Here is a 19,897-nt window from a genome sequence, read left to right as displayed (position 1 = left end):
CATGTGTAGTTTTAGGCACAAATCCATATGTGCTGTTAATATCATTGACATTGTTGCAACGATGAACTGTTTGCAGATGGGCATTCTTGCGGAAAACTACAATAACCTTTTGAAGAGCATTGCAATAGATATGAGCTTCCTTCTCCCACTGAATTGGGCCAGTTTTCACATGTCTCTTTGGGGCCCTTTTACTAAGCCGCGTAGGCGCCTAACCTGCTTATAATCGAAAGAGAAAAACGCCTATATTGTGACCCAAATCGGGAGACAGACGTTTATCTCCCAAAAACGAATAAAGCGGTATAATCAAAAGCCGAATTTGGACGTTTTCAACTGCACTCCGTCGCAGATGCGGACAACGTTGATGGGGGCGTGTCGAAGGCGTGGTGAAGGCGGGACTGGGGCGTGGTTATCTGCCGATCAGAGATGGGCGCCTTTCGCCGATAATGGAAAAAAAATATGCGTTTTTAGCGAGAATTTAGGGCACTTTTCCTGGACCCTGTTTTTCCACGAATAAGGCCCCAAAAAGTGCCCTAAATGACCAGATGACCACTGGAGGGAATCGGGGATGACCTCCCCTGACTCCCCCAGTGGTCACGAACCCCCTCCCACCACAAAATATGCCATTTCACAACTTTTTATTTTCACCCTCAAATGTCATACCCACCCCCCTGGCAGCAGTATGCAGGTCACTGGAGCAGTGGACTTCAGGCAGGTGGACCCAGGCTCATCCCCCCCCCCCACCTGTTACACTTGTGCTGGTAAATGGGAGCCCTCCAAACCGCCCCCCAAACCCACTGTACCCACGTGTAGGTGCCCCCCTTCACCCCTTAGGGCTATAGTAATGGTGTAGACTTGTGGGCAGTGGGTTTTGAGGGGGGTTTTGGGGGCTCAACACCCAAGGGAAGGGTGCTATGCACCTGGGAGCTGTTTTACCTTTTTTTTTTTTTTTGTAAAAGTGCCCCCTAGGGTGCCCGGTTGGTGTCCTGGCATGTGAGGTGGACCGGTGCAGTACGAATCCTGGCCCCTCCCACGAATAAATGTCTTGGAGTTATTCGTTTTTGAGCTGGGCGTTTTCGGTTTCCATTATCGCTGAAAAACAAAAACGCCCAGCTCAAAAAAAGATAAACGTCCATGTTTTTTTGAAAATACGATTCGGTCCGCCCCTTCACGGACCCGTTCTCGGAGATAAACGCCCATGGAGATAGGCGTTTCTGTTCGATTATGCCCCTCTATGCGTGCCTAACATGTGTCAATTTTGAGTTACTGCCCAGCTACCACGTGGCCCTTGTGGTAATTTAATTTTTGATGCACATCCGCTATGCGTGACGGAAAATAAATGTTATTTTCTGGCGCGCGGCAGAAACAGGGTGGTTATTTGTCATTCTACGCGCGTAGACGATTACCGCACGGTTAATGTGTGAGACCTTACCGATAAGTCAATGGCTGGCGGTAAGGTCTCAGACTCAAAATGGCCGTGCTCCAATTTTTATTTTGCCGCATGTCCATTATCGGCAAAAATTTTTTAAAAAAATGGCCTTTTTTTACATGTGCGCTGAAGAATGGATCTGCACGTGCCCAAAACACTAGCGCAGTCCATTTTTCAGTGCAAGTTAGTAAAAGGCCCCCTTTGTGAGTAGGGGGCCCTTTTATTAAAGGAGGTTAAGTGGGATTAGTGTGCACGAACAGGTTGCCGCAGAAACATGGTGAAGCATTTTCCCCCAGATTCTATATAGCGCGCCTAGCGTTCAACGCCAAAATCCAAGTGGATTCTATAATAACATGCGTAACTTAATTAGCTTAGCAAGCCAATCAGCATTGTTAACAGCACTTAACAGAACAATAATGAGCACTAATTGGCAATAATTAGAATTTACGCGCACAAATCCCTAAACGTATTCCATAACACACTGTGTCTAAATTTTAATGCGGACACGCAAAAAGGGGCATGGTTACAGTCAGGAAAACGGGTGTTTTACGGGAGTTCTAAAATTTACACGCGCTGTTATAGAAAACGCACCAGTGCGTGTAAATCTAAGTGCCAGGATTTATGCCACGTTTTTGTTGATGTAAATGGATGTGCATAGTTTTATGCCCTGCGATTTCTACCTAGGCATATTCTGTATACCTTGCTTAAATCTAGGCTCCGCTTGCAGAATATGCTTGGTTGGAAAATTCAGAAGCATGTGGGTTAGCACGTGCAAACAGGTACCGTATTTTTCGGACTATAAGACGCACCGGACCATAAGACGCACCTAGGTTTTAGAGGAGGGAAATAGGAAAAAAAAATGTTTCCTTTTTTCCTCCTCTAAAACCTAGGTGCTCTGGTGCGTCTTGTCCGAGTTCGGGATCGCCCTCCCCTACTTACGTCACGCGATGTTCCCTGGTGGTCTAGTGACGTCGGGGCAGGAAAGAGCCCCCTCTTTCCTGCCCAGCGCGCTGCTCTCCGTCCTCCTGAATGCTGCCTGACGGTCTCGGCGAGATTCAAAATGGCCGCCGAGAATTGAAGTCTCGGCGGCCATTTTGAATCTCGCCGAGACCGTCAGGCAGCATTCAGGAGGACGGAGAGCAGCGCGCTGGGCAGGAAAGAGGGGGCTCTTTCCTGCCCCGACGTCACTAGACCACCAGGGAACATCGCGTGACGTAAGTAGGGGAGGGAGATCCCGAACTCGCTACCTTCGGACTATAAGACGCACCCCCCATTTTCCTCCCAAATTTTGGGGGAAAAAAGTGCGTCTTATAGTCTGAAAAATACGGTAATATACTGCAACGGGATAGATTCTATATGTGGCTTTAATTATTTAGGTGCCATGTATTGAATCTAGTCATTTGTGGTACATTGCCTGTTTGCGTGTGCTAACCCACATGCTTCTGAATTTTTAAAAATATATTTGGGAGGGGGTGTATCATGGGTGGAGAATGGGCAAGGGAGTATTCACCAGCTAGTATGTTATACTTAATGCACACAAACTGGCTAACACAGAGTTAACGCGAGAGCACTTAGCGCAGTGGTAGGTGCTCCCGCGTTAACTCCATGCAGGTACCGCACGCTAATGACAAAGTCACCTGACCTGCAATAAAATATGGGATAAATATTCAGCTGACGGTGGTCAGCATTCTTTTGGCTACCAGCAGCTTTATGCTTGGATACTCAATGCCAGGCCATGTCTGGGCATGTGTGAGTGGCTATCATTTACCCGGTTAAGGGGTCCTTTTACAGAGGCACGGTAGCATTTTTAGCATGTGGGGTATAAATGTCATGAATAAATAAATAAGGTGGTACCACAGGCACACATGAATCTTCTAGTTTGTGAGTTTTGTGGGGTCTGCATTGGTTAAATGCAAGGGGAAAACCCGGACCTCCCGTCTGAACCCAGAGGGAGGTCAACTCTTGTTCAAAAGAAGATCTTAAGCTTTGTGGTTTCCATGGCCAGCCTTGAAGCTCGGGCAGGGGTGCCCCAAGAAGGAGGCATGGTACACTGCGTTTCAACATCACTCTGAGTCTTGAATGCCACAAGACTCCTCCTCGACCCAGAATTGGTGAAGAATTGGTGACACAATGCCGTTGCAGGGGAAACCGGTAGATGCCAATGTAGTTGCCATGGTTCGATCTGAAGATAGGGCAGTGGAATCTCAATTGATACGGAGAGCTATTCTGGTTCCCCTGCTGAGGGAGATTTGAATCTGAAGCTTGAACAACTTGAAGTAGTTGGCTCAGATCCTCAATGGAGCTTCCATCCATCTCCCTCCTACCCTTCCTCTCCAAAATACTTGAGCATGCTGTTCACAGCCGCTGCCTTTATTTTCTCTCCTCTCATGCCATCCTCGATCCGCTTCAATCCAGTTTTCGCCCTCTACACTCGACAGAAACGGCACTCTCTCAAGTCTGTAATGACCTGTTCCTTGCCAAATCCAGAGGCCACTACGCCATCCTCATCCTCCTTGATCTATCCGCTGCTTTTGATACTGTCAATCATGATTTACTTCTTGCCACACTGTCCTCATTTGGGTTCCAGGGTTCTGTCCTCTCCTGGTTCTCCTCCTATCTCTCCCACCGCACCTTCAGAGTACACTCTCATGGATCTTCCTCCACCCCCATCCCGCTCTCTGTTGGAGTTCCCCAAGGATCTGTCCTTGGACCCCTTCTTTTTTCAATCTACACCTCTTCCCTGGGCTCACTGATGTCATCTCATGGTTTCCAGTATCATCTTTATGCAGATGACACCCAGCTATATCTCTCCACACCAGACATCACCGCGGAGACCCAGGCCAAGGTATCGGCCTGCTTATCCGACATTGCTGCATGGATGTCCAACCGCCACCTGAAACTGAACATGTCCAAGACCGAGCTTATCGTCTTTCCACCAAAACCCACTTCTCCTCTTCCTCCACTCTCTATCTCAGTTGATGGCACCCTCATCCTCCCTGTTTCATTTGCCCGCAACCTCGGAGTCATCTTCAACTCCTCCCTCTCCTTCTCTGCGCATATCCAGCAGATAGCCAAGTCCTGTCGCTTCTTTCTCATCAACATCAGCAAAATTCGCCCTTTCCTCTCTGAGCACACCACCCATACTCTCGTCCACGCTCTCATTACCTCTCGCCTTGACTACTGCAACCTACTCCTTACTGGCCTCCCACTTAGCCATCTATCCCCCCTTCAATCTGTTCAGAACTCTGCTGCACGTCTTATATTCCGCCTGAACCGATATACTCATATCACCCCTCTTCTCAGGTCACTTCACTGGCTTCCAATCAGATACTGCATACAGTTCAAGCTTCTCCTTCTTACCTACAAATGCACTCAGTCTGCAGCCCCTCATTACCTCTCTGCCCTCATTTCCCCTTACGTTCCCGCCCGTAACCTCCGCTCACAGGACAAATCCCTCCTCTCAGTACCCTTCTCCACCACCGCCAACTCCAGGCTCCGCTCATTCTGCCTCGCCTCACCCTATGCTTGGAATCAACTTCCTGAGCCCTTACGCCAAGCCCCCTCCCTACCCATCTTCAAATCCTTGCTCAAAGCCTACCTCTTCAATGTTGCTTTCGGCAACTAACCTTTATACCTTTCAGGAAATCTAGACTGCCCCTATTTGACTGACTGTACATTTGTCCTTTAGATTGTAAGCTCCTTTGAGCAGGGACTGTCCTTCTATGTTAAATTGTACAGCGCTGCGTAACCCTAGTAGCGCTTTAGAAATGTCAAGTAGTAGTAGTGGGGAGAAAGAGGAGACCAGAGAAAACCACATTTGAGGAGATTTGGGACACCACTGGGAAGTTGGAAGATTCCTTGCTTAATAGATTTGAACAATTAATAGTAATAATAATAATAATCATAAAATGTTATTTATAACCTGCTATGTCTGCAAGAGTCTAAGCAGAGAACAAACCACATACAAAGTATAAAAGGACAAACAAACTATAAAAATTACTATTTGAACATGGGGAAAGATTTCTTGCAGTTCCAGGTAACTCGGCATGATGGACTTTTGACTCAGTATGAGAAATAGTTTCGGCTTTTGAAAAGTATTTGAAAATGTTGAAATATGAGCATAATATGTTAATTAAAGATCATATGGTTACTCGTCAGAAACTGGAAACCTTGGAGAACTATGAGAGATGCTCGAATTTGCAGTTTCCCATATCTCCAGTTATTAAACCAATTGAAATGCAAAATCGCCAATATATTTTTAAGCAAGTGCCTAAGGAGTCCTTGCCACCAGTAACCCATCCGTACTATGTGGTCTGGAGAGGAAATTCCCAGATTGGAGCAAGAAAAGATGATCCATCTGATAGTTTTGAGTGATCTGGATTTCTGGAGGGTCTATTTCTGTAGTGACTAAAGATACTTTGATTGTATCTTTTGTGCTGGAGTCAGACAGAAACTGGATCCTTAAATTGATTTTCATTATAAGCATGTTGAATTTCTGGGTCACAAACGTGCAAATATTTCCTGACCTTTGTAGGGCCACTCAGCTTAGATGAAAGGCCTTTTTGGCTTGTAAATCTGAACTTCTGGCCCTTAGAGGAACATTTTTCCTTCAGTATCCATTTAAATGTTTTATTGAATTAGATTCCAAGAATTATGTTTTTCATGACCCAGTACATTCTAAAAATTTTCTGGCTAACAGAAAGACTCAAAAACCATTTATACTCAAATACTGCATCATTATGGCATCCACTCTCTCTACTGGCTTGATGTAATGGCAGTTTTAAATGGATAGCTGGTGCTGTTAATGAGATGTTTCCTATACTTTCTTTCAGGTACTAGTTTAAAAGTCTCCTGCTAACTAGCCTTTTTCAGTGACTCTTCCACCTTTCTTTTTCCTTTTTATTTCTTAAGTTTTCTGAGATTATACTCCCTGTTACAATGTGCTTTTTTTCTTTGGATGGTTTTCTGTAATATTTATATTTACCTGTAATGAGGAGTTTGTTTCAGATGTCAAATGTTATCTTCTCCTCCACTGCTAACTCCAGGCTTCGTTCCTTTTCTCTCGCGGCACCTTATGCCTGGAATAGACTTCCTGGACCTATAGGTCTAGCTCCATCTCTACCTGTTTTCAAATCTATGCTGAAAACCCACCTTTTCACTGCTGCTTTTAGCTCCTAGCCACAACTGCCCTCCCCTTGTCCCTTCCTTCCTTCTCACCCTTTACTTCCTTCATCCGTAACTGTCTTGTCTGTCTGTATTATTTAGATTGTAAGCTCTTTTGAGCAGGGACTGTCTCTTTGTGTCATGTGTTCAGCGCTGCGTGCGTCTGGTAGTGCTATACAAATGCTAATAATAATAATGCATAAATATAAAATTAAAAATAATAAACCATAAACCATCTTGTGACATTTACTTAGGAAGAAGCAAAGACCGAGAAAAGAATCTGTGCAATAGGAATATAAAGGTTTTAAAAGTCAAAAAAGATCTTTATACTCAAAAACTGCATCATTCCATATTAACTCTCTTCTTTTCTTAATTTTTCCTACAGGTGTCGCTCTATTATATCGCAAATGTTGTTAGTTTGTTCTTCACTTAGCCTGAAAAGCGGGTCATGTTCATCGCATTCTTGAAACTTGTTCTTCCGAATTATCAAATGCAGATTACCCTACGGTAGTCTGAACACAATAGACCAGTGGTCTTCTTTCAACCTACCCTACTACGTTAGAGCTTACCTGGCTCTCTTTCTCTTAGTTGCCGATATTCTGCTGACGGGAGGCATCCTGCGTAAGTTCCGCGGTTGGAACTGACCCCAGATATTCAATGCCGGGCTCTTCTCAAAGACCAGCATTGAATATCCAGGATTTTTTTTTGGCAAGTGCTAACTTGGGGGTCCTTTAACTAAGGTGCGTCGAAAAATGGCCTGTGCTGTTGTAGGCGCGTGTATTGGATGCAAGCAGGTCCATTTTTCAGCGCACCTGCAAAAGAGGCCTTTTTTGGGGCCGAAAATGGAAGTGGAGCAACATAAAAATTGGCGCACGTCCATTTTGGGCCTGAGACCTTACTGCCACTCATTGACTTAGTGGTAAGGTCTCATGCGTTAACCAGGCGGTCATCGTCAGCATGTATACACTGCCGGATATCGCCCGGTTAGTGCCACATGGTATAAAATAAAAAATTTTATGCGTATCGAACACGCATAAAAAATAGAATTACAGCCTAGAGCATGCAGTAGCCGGGTGCTAGTTCCGAATTGATGCACGTTGGACATGTGTAGGCACCTACATGCCTTAGTAAAAGGGCCCTTTAACTGGCTAGGTGAATATTTAGCATTGGCCAGTTTACACTTTACAGTTTGATTAAATTCAGTATACCCACACTACATATCAAGTTGGTTTACAATAAAATAAGTTTTTAAAAAGGCATGGAAAAAGATCATCTTCAAAATCTGCACCTTAGTCCACAATATCATATACGGCTTAGTCCCAGAATACATGAAAGACCTCATAGACTTACCAATAAGAAACAAAGTCAGATCATCAAGATCCTACCTAAACCTACACTACCCAAATTGCAAAGGACTGAAATACAAAACAACTTACGCAGCCGGCTTCTCCTACATAAGCGCACAACTATGGAATGGGCTCCCAAAAGCTGTGAAAACAATCCACGACCACTTGAACTTCAGGAAATCACTAAAAACCAACCTCTTCAAAAAGGCCTACCCCAACGACCCCACGTAACCCTCTTCACCTACCAACACAGCATGACTATGATCGAACAGTACAACACGCAATCTTCATCCATTCCGACCCTCCACTTATTCCTCATACGATCACTATACAACTTAGTATTTGCTATCCACCGACTGGGCAAACGCCTTTGACGGTACTATATAAGCCACATTTAGCCTGCAAATAGGTGGGAAAATGTGGGGTACAAATGCAACAAACAAACAAACAAATAAATAAAAATACATTGGCATAGGAAAGTACACAGCACAGAGAAGACATCCACTCAAGATTAAACTAACATCCCATAGCACACCAGAAACATCCATTCAAGCAGCTCATAATTCATTTTGGCCTACAATAGGGAAAACCAAAGAAAACAAATAAGCTTTAAGCAGATGCTTAAAACTCCGCATTAAAAAAAGAATAAATGTAGAAAGAACTAACAGTGAAAAGTAGCAACAGAACCAGCGATGATTCCATGAAAGCCTCCCAGAGGAATGCAGAAGCAGGAGCAGAGTCCTTAATAATTAATTGAAAGTGTCTTGGGAAAATAAATGTTTTCAGTTTCTTTTTAAACACTTCTAAGGAGCATTCTAATCTAAGGTGAGTCAGTAGAGCATTCCAGAGTGAGGGACCAGTTATGCTAGATATTTTTATTCGGATACTCCTGAATTCTATAGGTTGTTCAAAGTTGGGTGCCCAAATTTGGGTGTGGATCCCAGATCTGCATGCAAACTAAAGAGCCATTAACAATCAAAAATTGGACAAAAAGACAGCGTATGCAACTGAAACAGTTACATGCACTCAGCTAGCCAAGCTTCTGAGGATCCACAACAAAAATTTAAAAACGTGTTAAAGATTTTCATGAGTTTTGGGGCATTGGTGACAATTATTAAGTAGCATGTAGATGCTGGGGTAGTGTTTCTATGATTTATGTTTCCCTGCACATTGAGTTGGTCCTTTTAATCTTTTATTGAGTGGATGCTTGGAATGCTCTCCCACGGGAGGTGGTGGAAAGGAAAACGGTAACGGAATTCAAACATGCGTGGGATAAACATAAAGGAATCCTGTTGAGAAGGAATGGATCCTAAGGAGCTTAGCCAAGATTGGGTGGCAGAGCCGGTGGCGGGAGGCGGGGCTGGTGGTTGGGAGGCGGGGATAGTGCTGGGCAGACTTATACGGTCTGTGCCAGAGCCGGTGGTGGAAGGCGGGGCTGGTGGTTGGGAGGCGGGGATAGTGCTGGGCAGACTTATACGGTCTGTGCCCTGAAAAGGACAAGTACAAATCAAGGTAAGGTATACACAAAAAGTAGCACTTATGAGTTTATCTTATTGGGCAGACTGGATGGACCGTGCAGGTCTTTTTCTGCCATCATCTACTATGTATATACGTACAGAGTATGCATGTATTTTCAGCACTGCACAACATGGACTAGATTTGTAAGAACATAAGAGTGGCTATACTGGGTCAGACCAGTGGTCCATCTAGCACAGTATCCTGTTTTCCAAACAATGGCCAAGCCAGGTCACAAGTACCTGGCAGAAACCCAATTAGCAGCAACATTCCATGCTACCAATCCCAGGGAAAACAGTTTCTTCCCCATATCTGACTCAATAGCAGACTATGGACTTTTCCTCCAGGAACTTCTCCCAAACCTTTTTTACTCAGATAAGCTAACTGCTGTTACCACCTCCTCTGACAAAGAGTTACAGAGCTTAACTATTCATTGAGTGAAAAATATTTCCTCCTATTTGTTTTAAAAGTATTTCCATGTAACTTCCTCGAGTGTCCCCTGGTACTTGTACTTTTGGAACGAGTGCAAAATCAATTTACTTCTACTCGTGGTACACCAATCACGATTTTGTAGACCTCAATCATATCTCCCCTTATCCGCTTAAAAAAAAAATCTGCGTGGAGCGCTACTCTATAAACGGTACTCTGAGTTATGCACTGTTTATAGAATAGTACTTCGAGCCAATTTCCATGCCAAACTTTGGGCGCAAGGATTTACACTAACTGAAACCTAGTGTAAATCTTGACACATAAGTGGAGATCCCCGGTATTCAGTAATATTGCACACATTAGTGAATGCTCTTGATCCACCCATGCCTCTCCCATGGCCACGCCCCTTATGAGTTGCATGCAGATCTTTATAGACTAGCGCTTAGCAAGATGCATGAATCCAAATTGTTACCAATCACTGAAAGACATCCAAATCTAAGGACGTCCAAATCCAACTATAGTTGGGCGCCGTCCCCGTTCGAAAATGCCCCTCCACATAATCTCTCCTCTCTTCGATCCACATTGTGCCTGAACTCGATTCACATTGTGCCTGAACCTTAATCGACCACAACATCACCATGTATTTGTTTCTCTACCGGACTTGGCGAACGCCTTTACGGTATTATGTAAGCCACATTGAGCCTGCAAATAGGTGGGAAAATGTGGGGTACAAATGTAATAAATAAATAAATAATCACTTGATAATGCCACTGTTACTTATCTCCAATTAAGAGCCAATTTAGCAACATTTAGCTAATTACGTTACATACATAACTGTCCCTATTCTATAACTGGGCATGCATTTACGCACCCAGCTTTACGCGTCATTTATAGCATTTGGAGGACTATCCACTGACGATGCTGTGCATAAGCCTTTGCAATCTCATGGAACCATCGGAAGAGAAGGAATTATGGGCTACATTCAATATATGGTGCCTAAAAAATCAGTGTGGTAAACATTTCTGCCAAAGCGTATTCTATAAGCGACACCTAGATTTAGGCGCAGTATACAGAATATGCTTAGTTGATATCCCATTGCTTAAAACTATGTGCATCTATTTACACCAAGGGAAACGTGGTGTAAATCCCTGTGCGTAGATTTACGCACACTGGGCCATATTCTATAACAACGCGTGTAAATTTTGGAACACTCATGAAACGCCCATTTCCCTGCCCATAGCCACACCCCTTTTGAACTGCAAGCTTTAGAATTTAGGCCCAGTTCATTACAGAATACGCTTAGCGAGTTATGCGCGTAAATGCTAATTATTGCTCATTAGTGTTTGCTAAGTGCTGTTAAATACGCTGATTGGCTTGTTAAGCCAATTAGGTTATGCACATTGTTATAGAATACGCCTGGATCTCTAAGCGCACTATACAGAATCCGGCAGTATGTGTCCTCAGTCGCACCTATGCAGCATCTTTGGAAAAATTATGTTGGGTTGGTTTAGAAAAAGGAGTCATAACTTTCTAATTATACTAATATTTTGTTGGAATTATCAGTTTGAAAATATACTTTGCGGATCACTGCATGATATCACTGGCTCCCAATTAAGGACCATATTACCTTCAAACCACAAAATAATCCACGGTGAAGCCCCGGGTTATATGATTGATTTACTTGATCTCCCGGCGAGGAATAGAATCAGATCATCTCGTAATTATATGAATCTTCATTATCCCAGTTGCATTGGTCTTAAATACAAAACCACCTACGCGTCTAATTTCTCCTACTTGGGAACGCACACGTGGAATGCATTACCGAACTGTGTGAAAACGCTGCATGATCGTCAAGAATTTCGACGATCTTTAAAGACCTTTCTGTTTTGTAAGGCCTACCCTACTGGTGCTACTCAATAGACCCTACATTATATTGCCTCAAAGGACAATTTCAATCCTTCTTATTTTGTACCTTATTTTACACATGTATCCCTTCCTTACCTGACCCTATTTCTTATTGTCTTGTAAGCCACATTGAGCCTGCTTGTGTGGGAGAAAATGTGGGATACAAATGCTGCAAATAAATAAATAAATATTTAAAGAATGAGGAAAACTACTTAATAAAAAAAAAATCAGGTCAATACTCAAACGCACTTATCTGTACTGGGCAATTCTATACAATAGGCATGTGATGGGGTCTACAGAACATTGCCCCTCTCCCTTAAGGAAAGTCCCTTCAATAGCCGGGGCCACCTTGAGAAACATCCTTCTATAACTAAACGGGGCCACCTTAAGAAAGATCCTTCTATAACGAAACAGGGCCACCTTAAGAAAGATCCTTCTATAACGAAACACGGCCACCTTAAGAAAGATCCTTCTATAACGAAACAGGGCCACCTTAAAAGCACAGGTCCTGCCATGGGAGGAAGTAAGCGGGTAGTTTAAAAGGGAAGGGCAAGGCAGAGGTTAGAGAGAGCCCAGAGGAGAAAGAGGAGAGGCCCTAGAGTATGCCTTGACTGAAGACATCCCAGTGCTGTGACTGGGCTGAGGTAAGCCCTTGCTGCTAACTGTTTAAACTTTGCAAGTTTGCTGGAAGACCTGACATGTAAAATATAACTGAAAGGCTGTGTTTGGGGCATGGCAACCCCGCAACTACAGGACTACCACCAGAGGCGGCTTACTGCCGTTTGCAGAAACTGCAGGGGGTTTCCCATTTTATGCCTTGGGCTCTGTGAGGAAACAGGCCAGAGCCCGAGGGTACATGAACATAAATACTAATAACTGTGTTCTTGAACCACTACTACTACTACTACTATTTAGCATTTCTATAGCGCTACAAGGCATACGCAGCGCTGCACAAACATAGAAGAAAGACAGTCCCTGCTCAAAGAGCTTACAATCTAATAGACAAAAAATAAAGTAAGCAAATCAAATCAATTAATGTGTACAGGAAGGAGAGGAGGGTAGGTGGAGGCTCAGTCCACCAATAAGAGCCAACCTCATCAGTGATGTCACAATGGCTTGATTGCCCGATACTTGGGCTCACTTCTGATATTGTGATGTCATAAGGGAAAGGGAAATGGGACTTGATATACTGCCTTTCTGAGGTTTTTGCAACTACATTCAAAGTGGTTTACATATATTCAGGTACTTATTTTGTACCAGGGGCAATGGAGGGTTTAGTGACTTACCCAGAGTCACAAGGAGCTGCACTGCACTAACCAATAGGCTACTCCTCTACTACTACTACTACTACTATTTAGCATTTCTATAGCGCTACAAGGCGTACGCAGCGCTGCACAAACATAGAAGAAAGACAGTCCCTGCTCAAAGAGCTTACAATCTAATAGACAAAAAATAAATAAAGTAAGCAAATCAAATCAATTAATGTGAACGGGAAGGAAGAGAGGAGGGTAGGTGGAGGCGAGTGGTTACGAGTCAAAAGCAATGTTAAAGAGGTGGGCTTTCAGTCTAGATTTAAAGGTGGCCAAGGATGGGGCAAGACGTAGGGGCTCAGGAAGTTTATTCCAGGCGTAGGGTGCAGCGAGACAGAAGGCGCGAAGTCTGGAGTTGGCAGTAGTGGAGAAGGGAACAGATAAGAAGGATTTATCCATGGAGCGGAGTGCACGGGAAGGGGTGTAGGGAAGGACGAGTGTGGAGAGATACTGGGGAGCAGCAGAGTGAATACATTTATAGGTTAGTAGAAGAAGTTTGAACAGGATGCGAAAACGGATAGGGAGCCAGTGAAGGGTCTTGAGGAGAGGTTTACCTTCGCTACGACTTGGCTCTGTGAAGAAACAGGCCCGGGAATTTCTGTTTTTCTAAATAAATACTTATTTTTGCATTCTTCCTTTTGTCCAGCTGTGTTATTTTCTCCGGCTACGCCCAATCCTGGTCAGGGTTTCAGAAGGCGCTAACAGTTACGTGTGCCTGACATGCATAAATGTTAAGCACTGTTCTACAAATACTTGCTTAATTAACATAGCGTGCATTTGCAAGGGGAGCACAGACAGATGCGCAGCATGGGCAGAGCCAAACTTATACAGTCTCTAAGTTATGCGCAGAACTGTGGCACGTACTCGCACCTAAATGACAGGTGCGTTCGTACCCAGTTAGGCTTGTATTCTACAACGAAAAGTAGATGCCTACCAAGTGCCCTGTTATAGAACCGCCCCTATAAGGTTAAGTGCCAGAGCCACCAATTTTCACTAACATCCGCTGGATAGCGCTGCTTAAAAATCTTACAGACCTCCCCGGTGGAACAAGGGCGTTCCTCCAAACTGCCATATCCAGCTGCTATCCGATTAGCTATGTGGATTAATTTAGGTCAAGAAAAAGGTTGTCCTAACTTAAACCACAAAGCTAGAAGGATAGCAGTGATAGCGGCAGTCCTTGCTTTCCATGGTCTACTATTTATTTATTAATTATTACATTTGTGCCCCGCGCTTTCCCACACATTGCAGGCTCAATGCGGCTTCCATAGTAAATACAGTTACAAAATCTAGATGAGAATCTTACAAGTTGTAGTAAACGTAGTAATTGTGAGGTTTTGAGGAAATGTGAGTTAAAAATGTAAATGGCAAGCAAATAGATAGAATACCAAAAGGAAAAGAGATAGGGAAGGATAAGGAATAGGAAGGATGATAAGGAAGGATAGAGGGAAGTGCATGAGTAGAACTGGGAGATAAAGAGGGGCATAACTGAACAAAAACGTCTATCTCCATGGGCGTTTATCTCCGAGGTCCGTGAAGGGGCGGACCGAACCGTATTTTCGAAAAAAATAGACGTCCATGTTTTATTTGACAATTTGTGAGCTGGGCGTTTTTGTTTTTCAGTGATAATGGAAAATGAAAGCGCCCGGCTCAAAAACGAAGAAATCCAAGGCATTTGTTCGTGGGAGGGGCCAGGAGTCGTAGTGCACTGGTCCCCCTCACATGCCAGGACACCAACCGGGCACCCTAGGGGGCACTTTTACCAAAACAAAAAAAAAAGGTAAAAGAGCTCCCAGGTGCATAGCACCCTTCCCTTGGGTGTTGAGCCCCCCAAATACCACTCAAAACCCACCGCCCACAAGTCTACACCATTACTATAGCCCTAAGGGGTGAAGGGGGGCACCTACATGTGGGTACAGTGGGTTTGGGGGCGGTTTGGAGGGCTCCCATTTACCAGCACAAGTGTAACATGTGGGGGGGGATGGGCCTGGGTCCACCTGCCTGAAGTCCACTGCACCCCCTAATAACTGCTCCAGTGACCTGCATACTGCTGCTAGGGAGGTGGATATGACATTTGAGGGTGAAAATAAAAAGTTGTGAAACGGCATATTTTGTGCTGGGAGGGGGTTTGTGACCACTGGGGGAGTCAGGGGAGGTCATCCCCGATTCCCTCCAGTGGTCATCTGGTCATTTAGGGCACTTTTTGGGGCCTTATTCGTGGAAAAACAGGGTCCAGGAAAAGTGCCCTAAATTCTCGCTAAAAACGCATATTTTTCTTCCATTATCGGCAAAAGGCGCCCATCTCTGATCGCCCGATAACCACGCCCCAGTTCCGCCTTCACCACGCCTTCAACACGCCCCCATCAACTTTGTCTGCATCCGCGACAGAGTGCAGTTGAAAACGTCCAAATTCGGCTTTCGATTATACCGCTTTATTCGTTTTTGTGAGATAAACGTCTATCTCCCGATTTGGGTCGCAATATAGACGTTTTTCTTTTTCAATTATAAGCTGGAAAGTCAAAGGTATAACAGTCCTCAGGACCAGGATCAAGTGGATAAGTTTAAAAGTTTAAGTACAGTCAGTTGGGTAAGCTTTCTTAAAGAGGTGGGTCTTCAATATTTTCCTGAAGGGTAGATGGTCGTTGATAAGGTACTATCTGGACAAAAGTGCTGGATATACGGAATAGACTTAAATGCTAACCATGACATTTGAATATTGACCTGTAGGATTCTAAGTAATATCAGTACATAGAAGCATATTACCTAATCTTCTGGCAAGTCCAAAGTCGATCAGTTTGATTTTTGTGCCTGTCTTGTTGACACACATAATATTTTCCGGTTTCAGGTCCAAATGAACAATTCCCTGCTTATGGATAAACTCGACGCCTTCTGCAATCTGCTTCATATATTTGATAACTTCTCTCTCACTCAGTTCAAAGTCTTCATCGATGATTCGTTCGAAAAGCTCTCCTCCGGAAACACTAGAAATCAAAACATTAGGCTTAGATTAACACTATAGTAAAAGTTTGTGGTAAAAAAAAAAAACTGCAACCAAATACCGTTGCTCGTAAAGCTGCCAATGGCATTTTAAGTACAAAGCAATTTTCATTACAGTCACTTGCTGACAACATGCTATAAATAATATTCACATGCCACCAAATACGCAATCATTCAGGGTAGATCAAACATGTATAAGTAAAGAGGCAAGGCCGGTGTTAGGGGGGCTGCAAACAGGGCAAGTGTCCTGAGCCTCCAAGCGACAGGGCAGTGGCGTAGCCACAGGGGCCCATTTATGGCTCAGGCCCACCCAACAGTAGCACATGTTTAGTGGTAACTGGTGGGAATCCCAAGCTCCGCCAGCTGAAGATTTTCCCCTGATGGTAATGAAAACGCTACTCTCCATGACACCGGCACCTGCGCATGCTCAGTTTTCAGTGCATGCCTGCTGCCAAGGTGGAAAGAAGCGTTTTCCCACCGGCTGAGATAATTTTTTTTTTTGGGGGGGGGGGGGGGGAGAACACTTGGTGCCCACCCAATTCTTGCCTAGGCCCACCCAAAATCTGTTGTCTGGCTACGCCCCTGTGACAGGGAGCCTTAAACCTATCTGAAACTGAAAAAGACACAGCCTACTGGTGGATTCTGTGCCCCCCGCCTCACCTCTGAAATTTTTACCCTGAGCCCCAGCATATTTAACAACGGCTCTGTAAAGAGAACTGACTACACTACAGTGGTTCTCCAACCTGGCTTGGAGAAGCACCAGCACCAGCCAGTAAGGTTTTCTGGATAACCACAATGAATATACATGAATTAAATGTGCATGCAAGTGTATATCCTAAAAACCTAAGTGGCTGTATGTGTCGTGAAGACTAGGTTACTGCTTTAATACATTCCTCAGGATACAACCAGTCAACTGGGCTTTTCAGGACATTCTGTCTTGACATGGCTAGAGATTTTGCCTTCGGTTATCTTGGCTCTTGCCTACGGAATTCTCTTCCTCTTTACATTTACATTGAAGATTCTTTTCCTAAGTTTAAGAAAGTGGTGAAATCTTGGCTCTTTCAAATGGTTGGACTCCTAGACCTTCCTGGCAGCCTCCTTCCCACTCTTCTTATTCTTCCTTCCTCCCCTCACTTGGCTTTGTTCAACCCCCACCCTCCCATCTCTTCACATTCTCCCCGTCTATTCATCCCTCATGTATTACCTTTTCAAATCATCTCCTTTCCTCTCCTTGTTATGTTTTTATTGTAAAAACATTTTGCTGCAATACAGTGCTAATGATGGTATATCAAACCCATATAATAAAAAAACCAGGTATGTGGTAGATTTGCATACAGTGGAGGCAATGCAATTGAAATCTCTCTCATGAATATTCATTATGGACATTTTGATACCCTGACAGACAGTAAATGTCCAGAGCACTGGGCTGAGAATCATTGTTCTGGCAGCTACATTTGGTTTGCTTCCTGTATAATTTGGCAGCATTAATAAAAGCTAATTTCTATAGGATTTTCTCTGGCTTCTTCAACCTGGTGATGGCCATTTACCTCCAATGTAGATTCTCCTTCATTTAACATTCTCGTGGATTTATTTTTCTTTTTATTGAGTTATTATTATTATTAGCATTTGTATAGTGCTACCAGACGCACGCAGCGCTGAACACCTGAGACAGTCCCTGCTCAATAGAGCTTACAATCTAAAGTAATACAGACAGACAAGACGATAAGGGCCCTTGTTTTATGGTGATATACAACGTTGCGGCACCCGACTACATATAACATCTTGGGGATTGTTATATCTTTGAAAGTTGACTGAACTGACTAATACACTGATCTATAATTACTGCACTGTGTCAGCATGGCGCAGAGCAACGCGGATATCCTATCTGGACAAATTGTTGGAGGATTGTTGAGATAAGTACATCATTTTTTGTGAAGATTCTTATTAATCCCATTGAGCAGAAGGGTTATTAGCAGTATTTGGTATAATATAAAGGATAGTGGTGATATATGTTTAGGTTAGGTAGAGAACAGCACTATAAAGATGTGATGTTATACTTTCATAATATTTTAATACAAATTTTGAAGGATGTAATAAAGATTTTGGAATAACTTATAGTTGTAGCATTATTAGTTGACACATTCGGTCAATTAGTGAATATCTTCCCTTTAGGAAACTATTGAAAAACCATCTATTCAAACAGGTTTACCTGAATGACCTGACATACCACAAGTAATCATAAGCAATCCATCTATTTACCGGTTCAACTAATCATTAACAACAATGACTCAGGAAAATATCTCCTACCAACCTTCTTACCCTCCATGTTCTTCCCAACTTCTCCTTTATCGCCCCACCTCCTTACCTATCCCTATCCTTTTTCTCATACCTCTTCTATCCCATTTACTCCTCGTTCATTTGTCCTATCGCATACCTCCTTTGTTGATTCTGATACTACAGATTGTATTCTCTTGTTACTATGTAAGCCGCATTGAGCATGCGATGAGCGGGAAAGCGCGGGGTACAAATGTAATAAATACATTTTTATTACATTTGTACCCCGCGCTTTCCCACTCATGGCAGGCAATGGAGGGTTAAGTGACTTGCCTAGAGTCATAAGGAGCTGCCTGTGCCGGGAATCGAACTCAGTTCCTCAGTTCCCCACGACCAAAGTCCACCACCCTAACTGCTAGGCCACTCCTCCACTAGCCTAAATAAATAAATATTATATCCATGTTCCTTGTGGATATCATGAAAACCAGAGTACACTCCTGGACCAGACTGAAAACGCTGCAGCCAGTCATAACATTTGTATTTTCGTCTGCTGATTTTAACAACTGTGCGCTTTTGAAAAAATTGCAGTCATACCGTAGATAAGCCAGATCTGTGGTGTAATAATAATACTTCTCATTTGTTTTTCTTTATCGGGATTTATAAATCGCCTTTATGAAGAGATTCACCCGAGGCAGCGTATAGCAGGTACAGTTTTAGATCAAACTTACAATTTTGTTAACAGCACAATAATAGTAAAATGACCCAAATATAAGCATAAATACAATTAATGAGGTAAACTTGGAAATGGCAAATTGAAACCTAGTAATAGGGCTAGTATGATATAGTATTAGAAGTGTACACATTTAACAGCACTGTAGAACAATCATATAACAGAAATATGATAAAATGTCAGAATACAAATAGAATGGAAGGACATTCAAACAACACAGATATGAAGCAATATCACCATAACACCAATGAAACATCTAACCCTAATGGCAGGCATTAGAACATTCAAACATTAATATGATCCTCTAAATCGCAATAACCAGGGCCGTGCCGATGCGGTAAGCGGGGTAAGCACCGCAGGAGGGCGCCCACCTCTGGAGGGCGCCGCCGCGGTGCTTACCCTCGCCCCGCGCCGCCGAGGCCTTTAAATCTTTTACTTGCAGTCGCAGCAGCGTCTGTGAAAGCGGAGCGCTGCCGACGTCTCCCTTCCCTTCGCGCTGTTGGTTCCCTCAGTGTCCCGCCTTCTTCTGACGTCAGAAGAAGGCGGGACACTGAGGGAACCAACAGCGCGAAGGGAAGGGAGACGTCGGCAGCGCTCCGCTTTCACAGACGCTGCTGCGACTGCAAGTAAAAGATTTAAAGGCCCCCAGGGCGCGCCGCGATTATCTTCACGGGGAGGGAGGGGGGGGCGCGCGCGCCAACTGTTCATCTGCGGGGGGGGGGGGGGGGGGGCGCCAACTGTTCGTCTGCGGGGGGCGGCACAGACCCTTGGCACGGGCCTGGCAATAACGTGGTAGTGGGGTTCA

General features: G+C 44.0%; 1 protein-coding gene across 1 annotated transcript in view; it reads right to left on the bottom strand.

The window, feature by feature from the left end:
* Positions 1 to 19,897, bottom strand: part of LOC115473940 (myosin light chain kinase, smooth muscle-like) — a 247,079-nt gene that overhangs the window by 37,268 nt on the left and 189,914 nt on the right. Inside the window, exon 12 of the mRNA XM_030209146.1 lies at positions 15,855 to 16,072. Within this exon, the coding sequence (XP_030065006.1) occupies positions 15,855 to 16,072 (218 nt within the window). The remainder of the gene's footprint in view (positions 1 to 15,854; positions 16,073 to 19,897) is intronic.

The sequence above is a fragment of the Microcaecilia unicolor genome, chromosome 7, assembly GCF_901765095.1.
Source record: "Microcaecilia unicolor chromosome 7, aMicUni1.1, whole genome shotgun sequence".
Lineage (NCBI taxonomy): Eukaryota > Metazoa > Chordata > Amphibia > Gymnophiona > Siphonopidae > Microcaecilia > Microcaecilia unicolor.
This window is presented reverse-complemented; position numbering and strand designations above follow the sequence as displayed.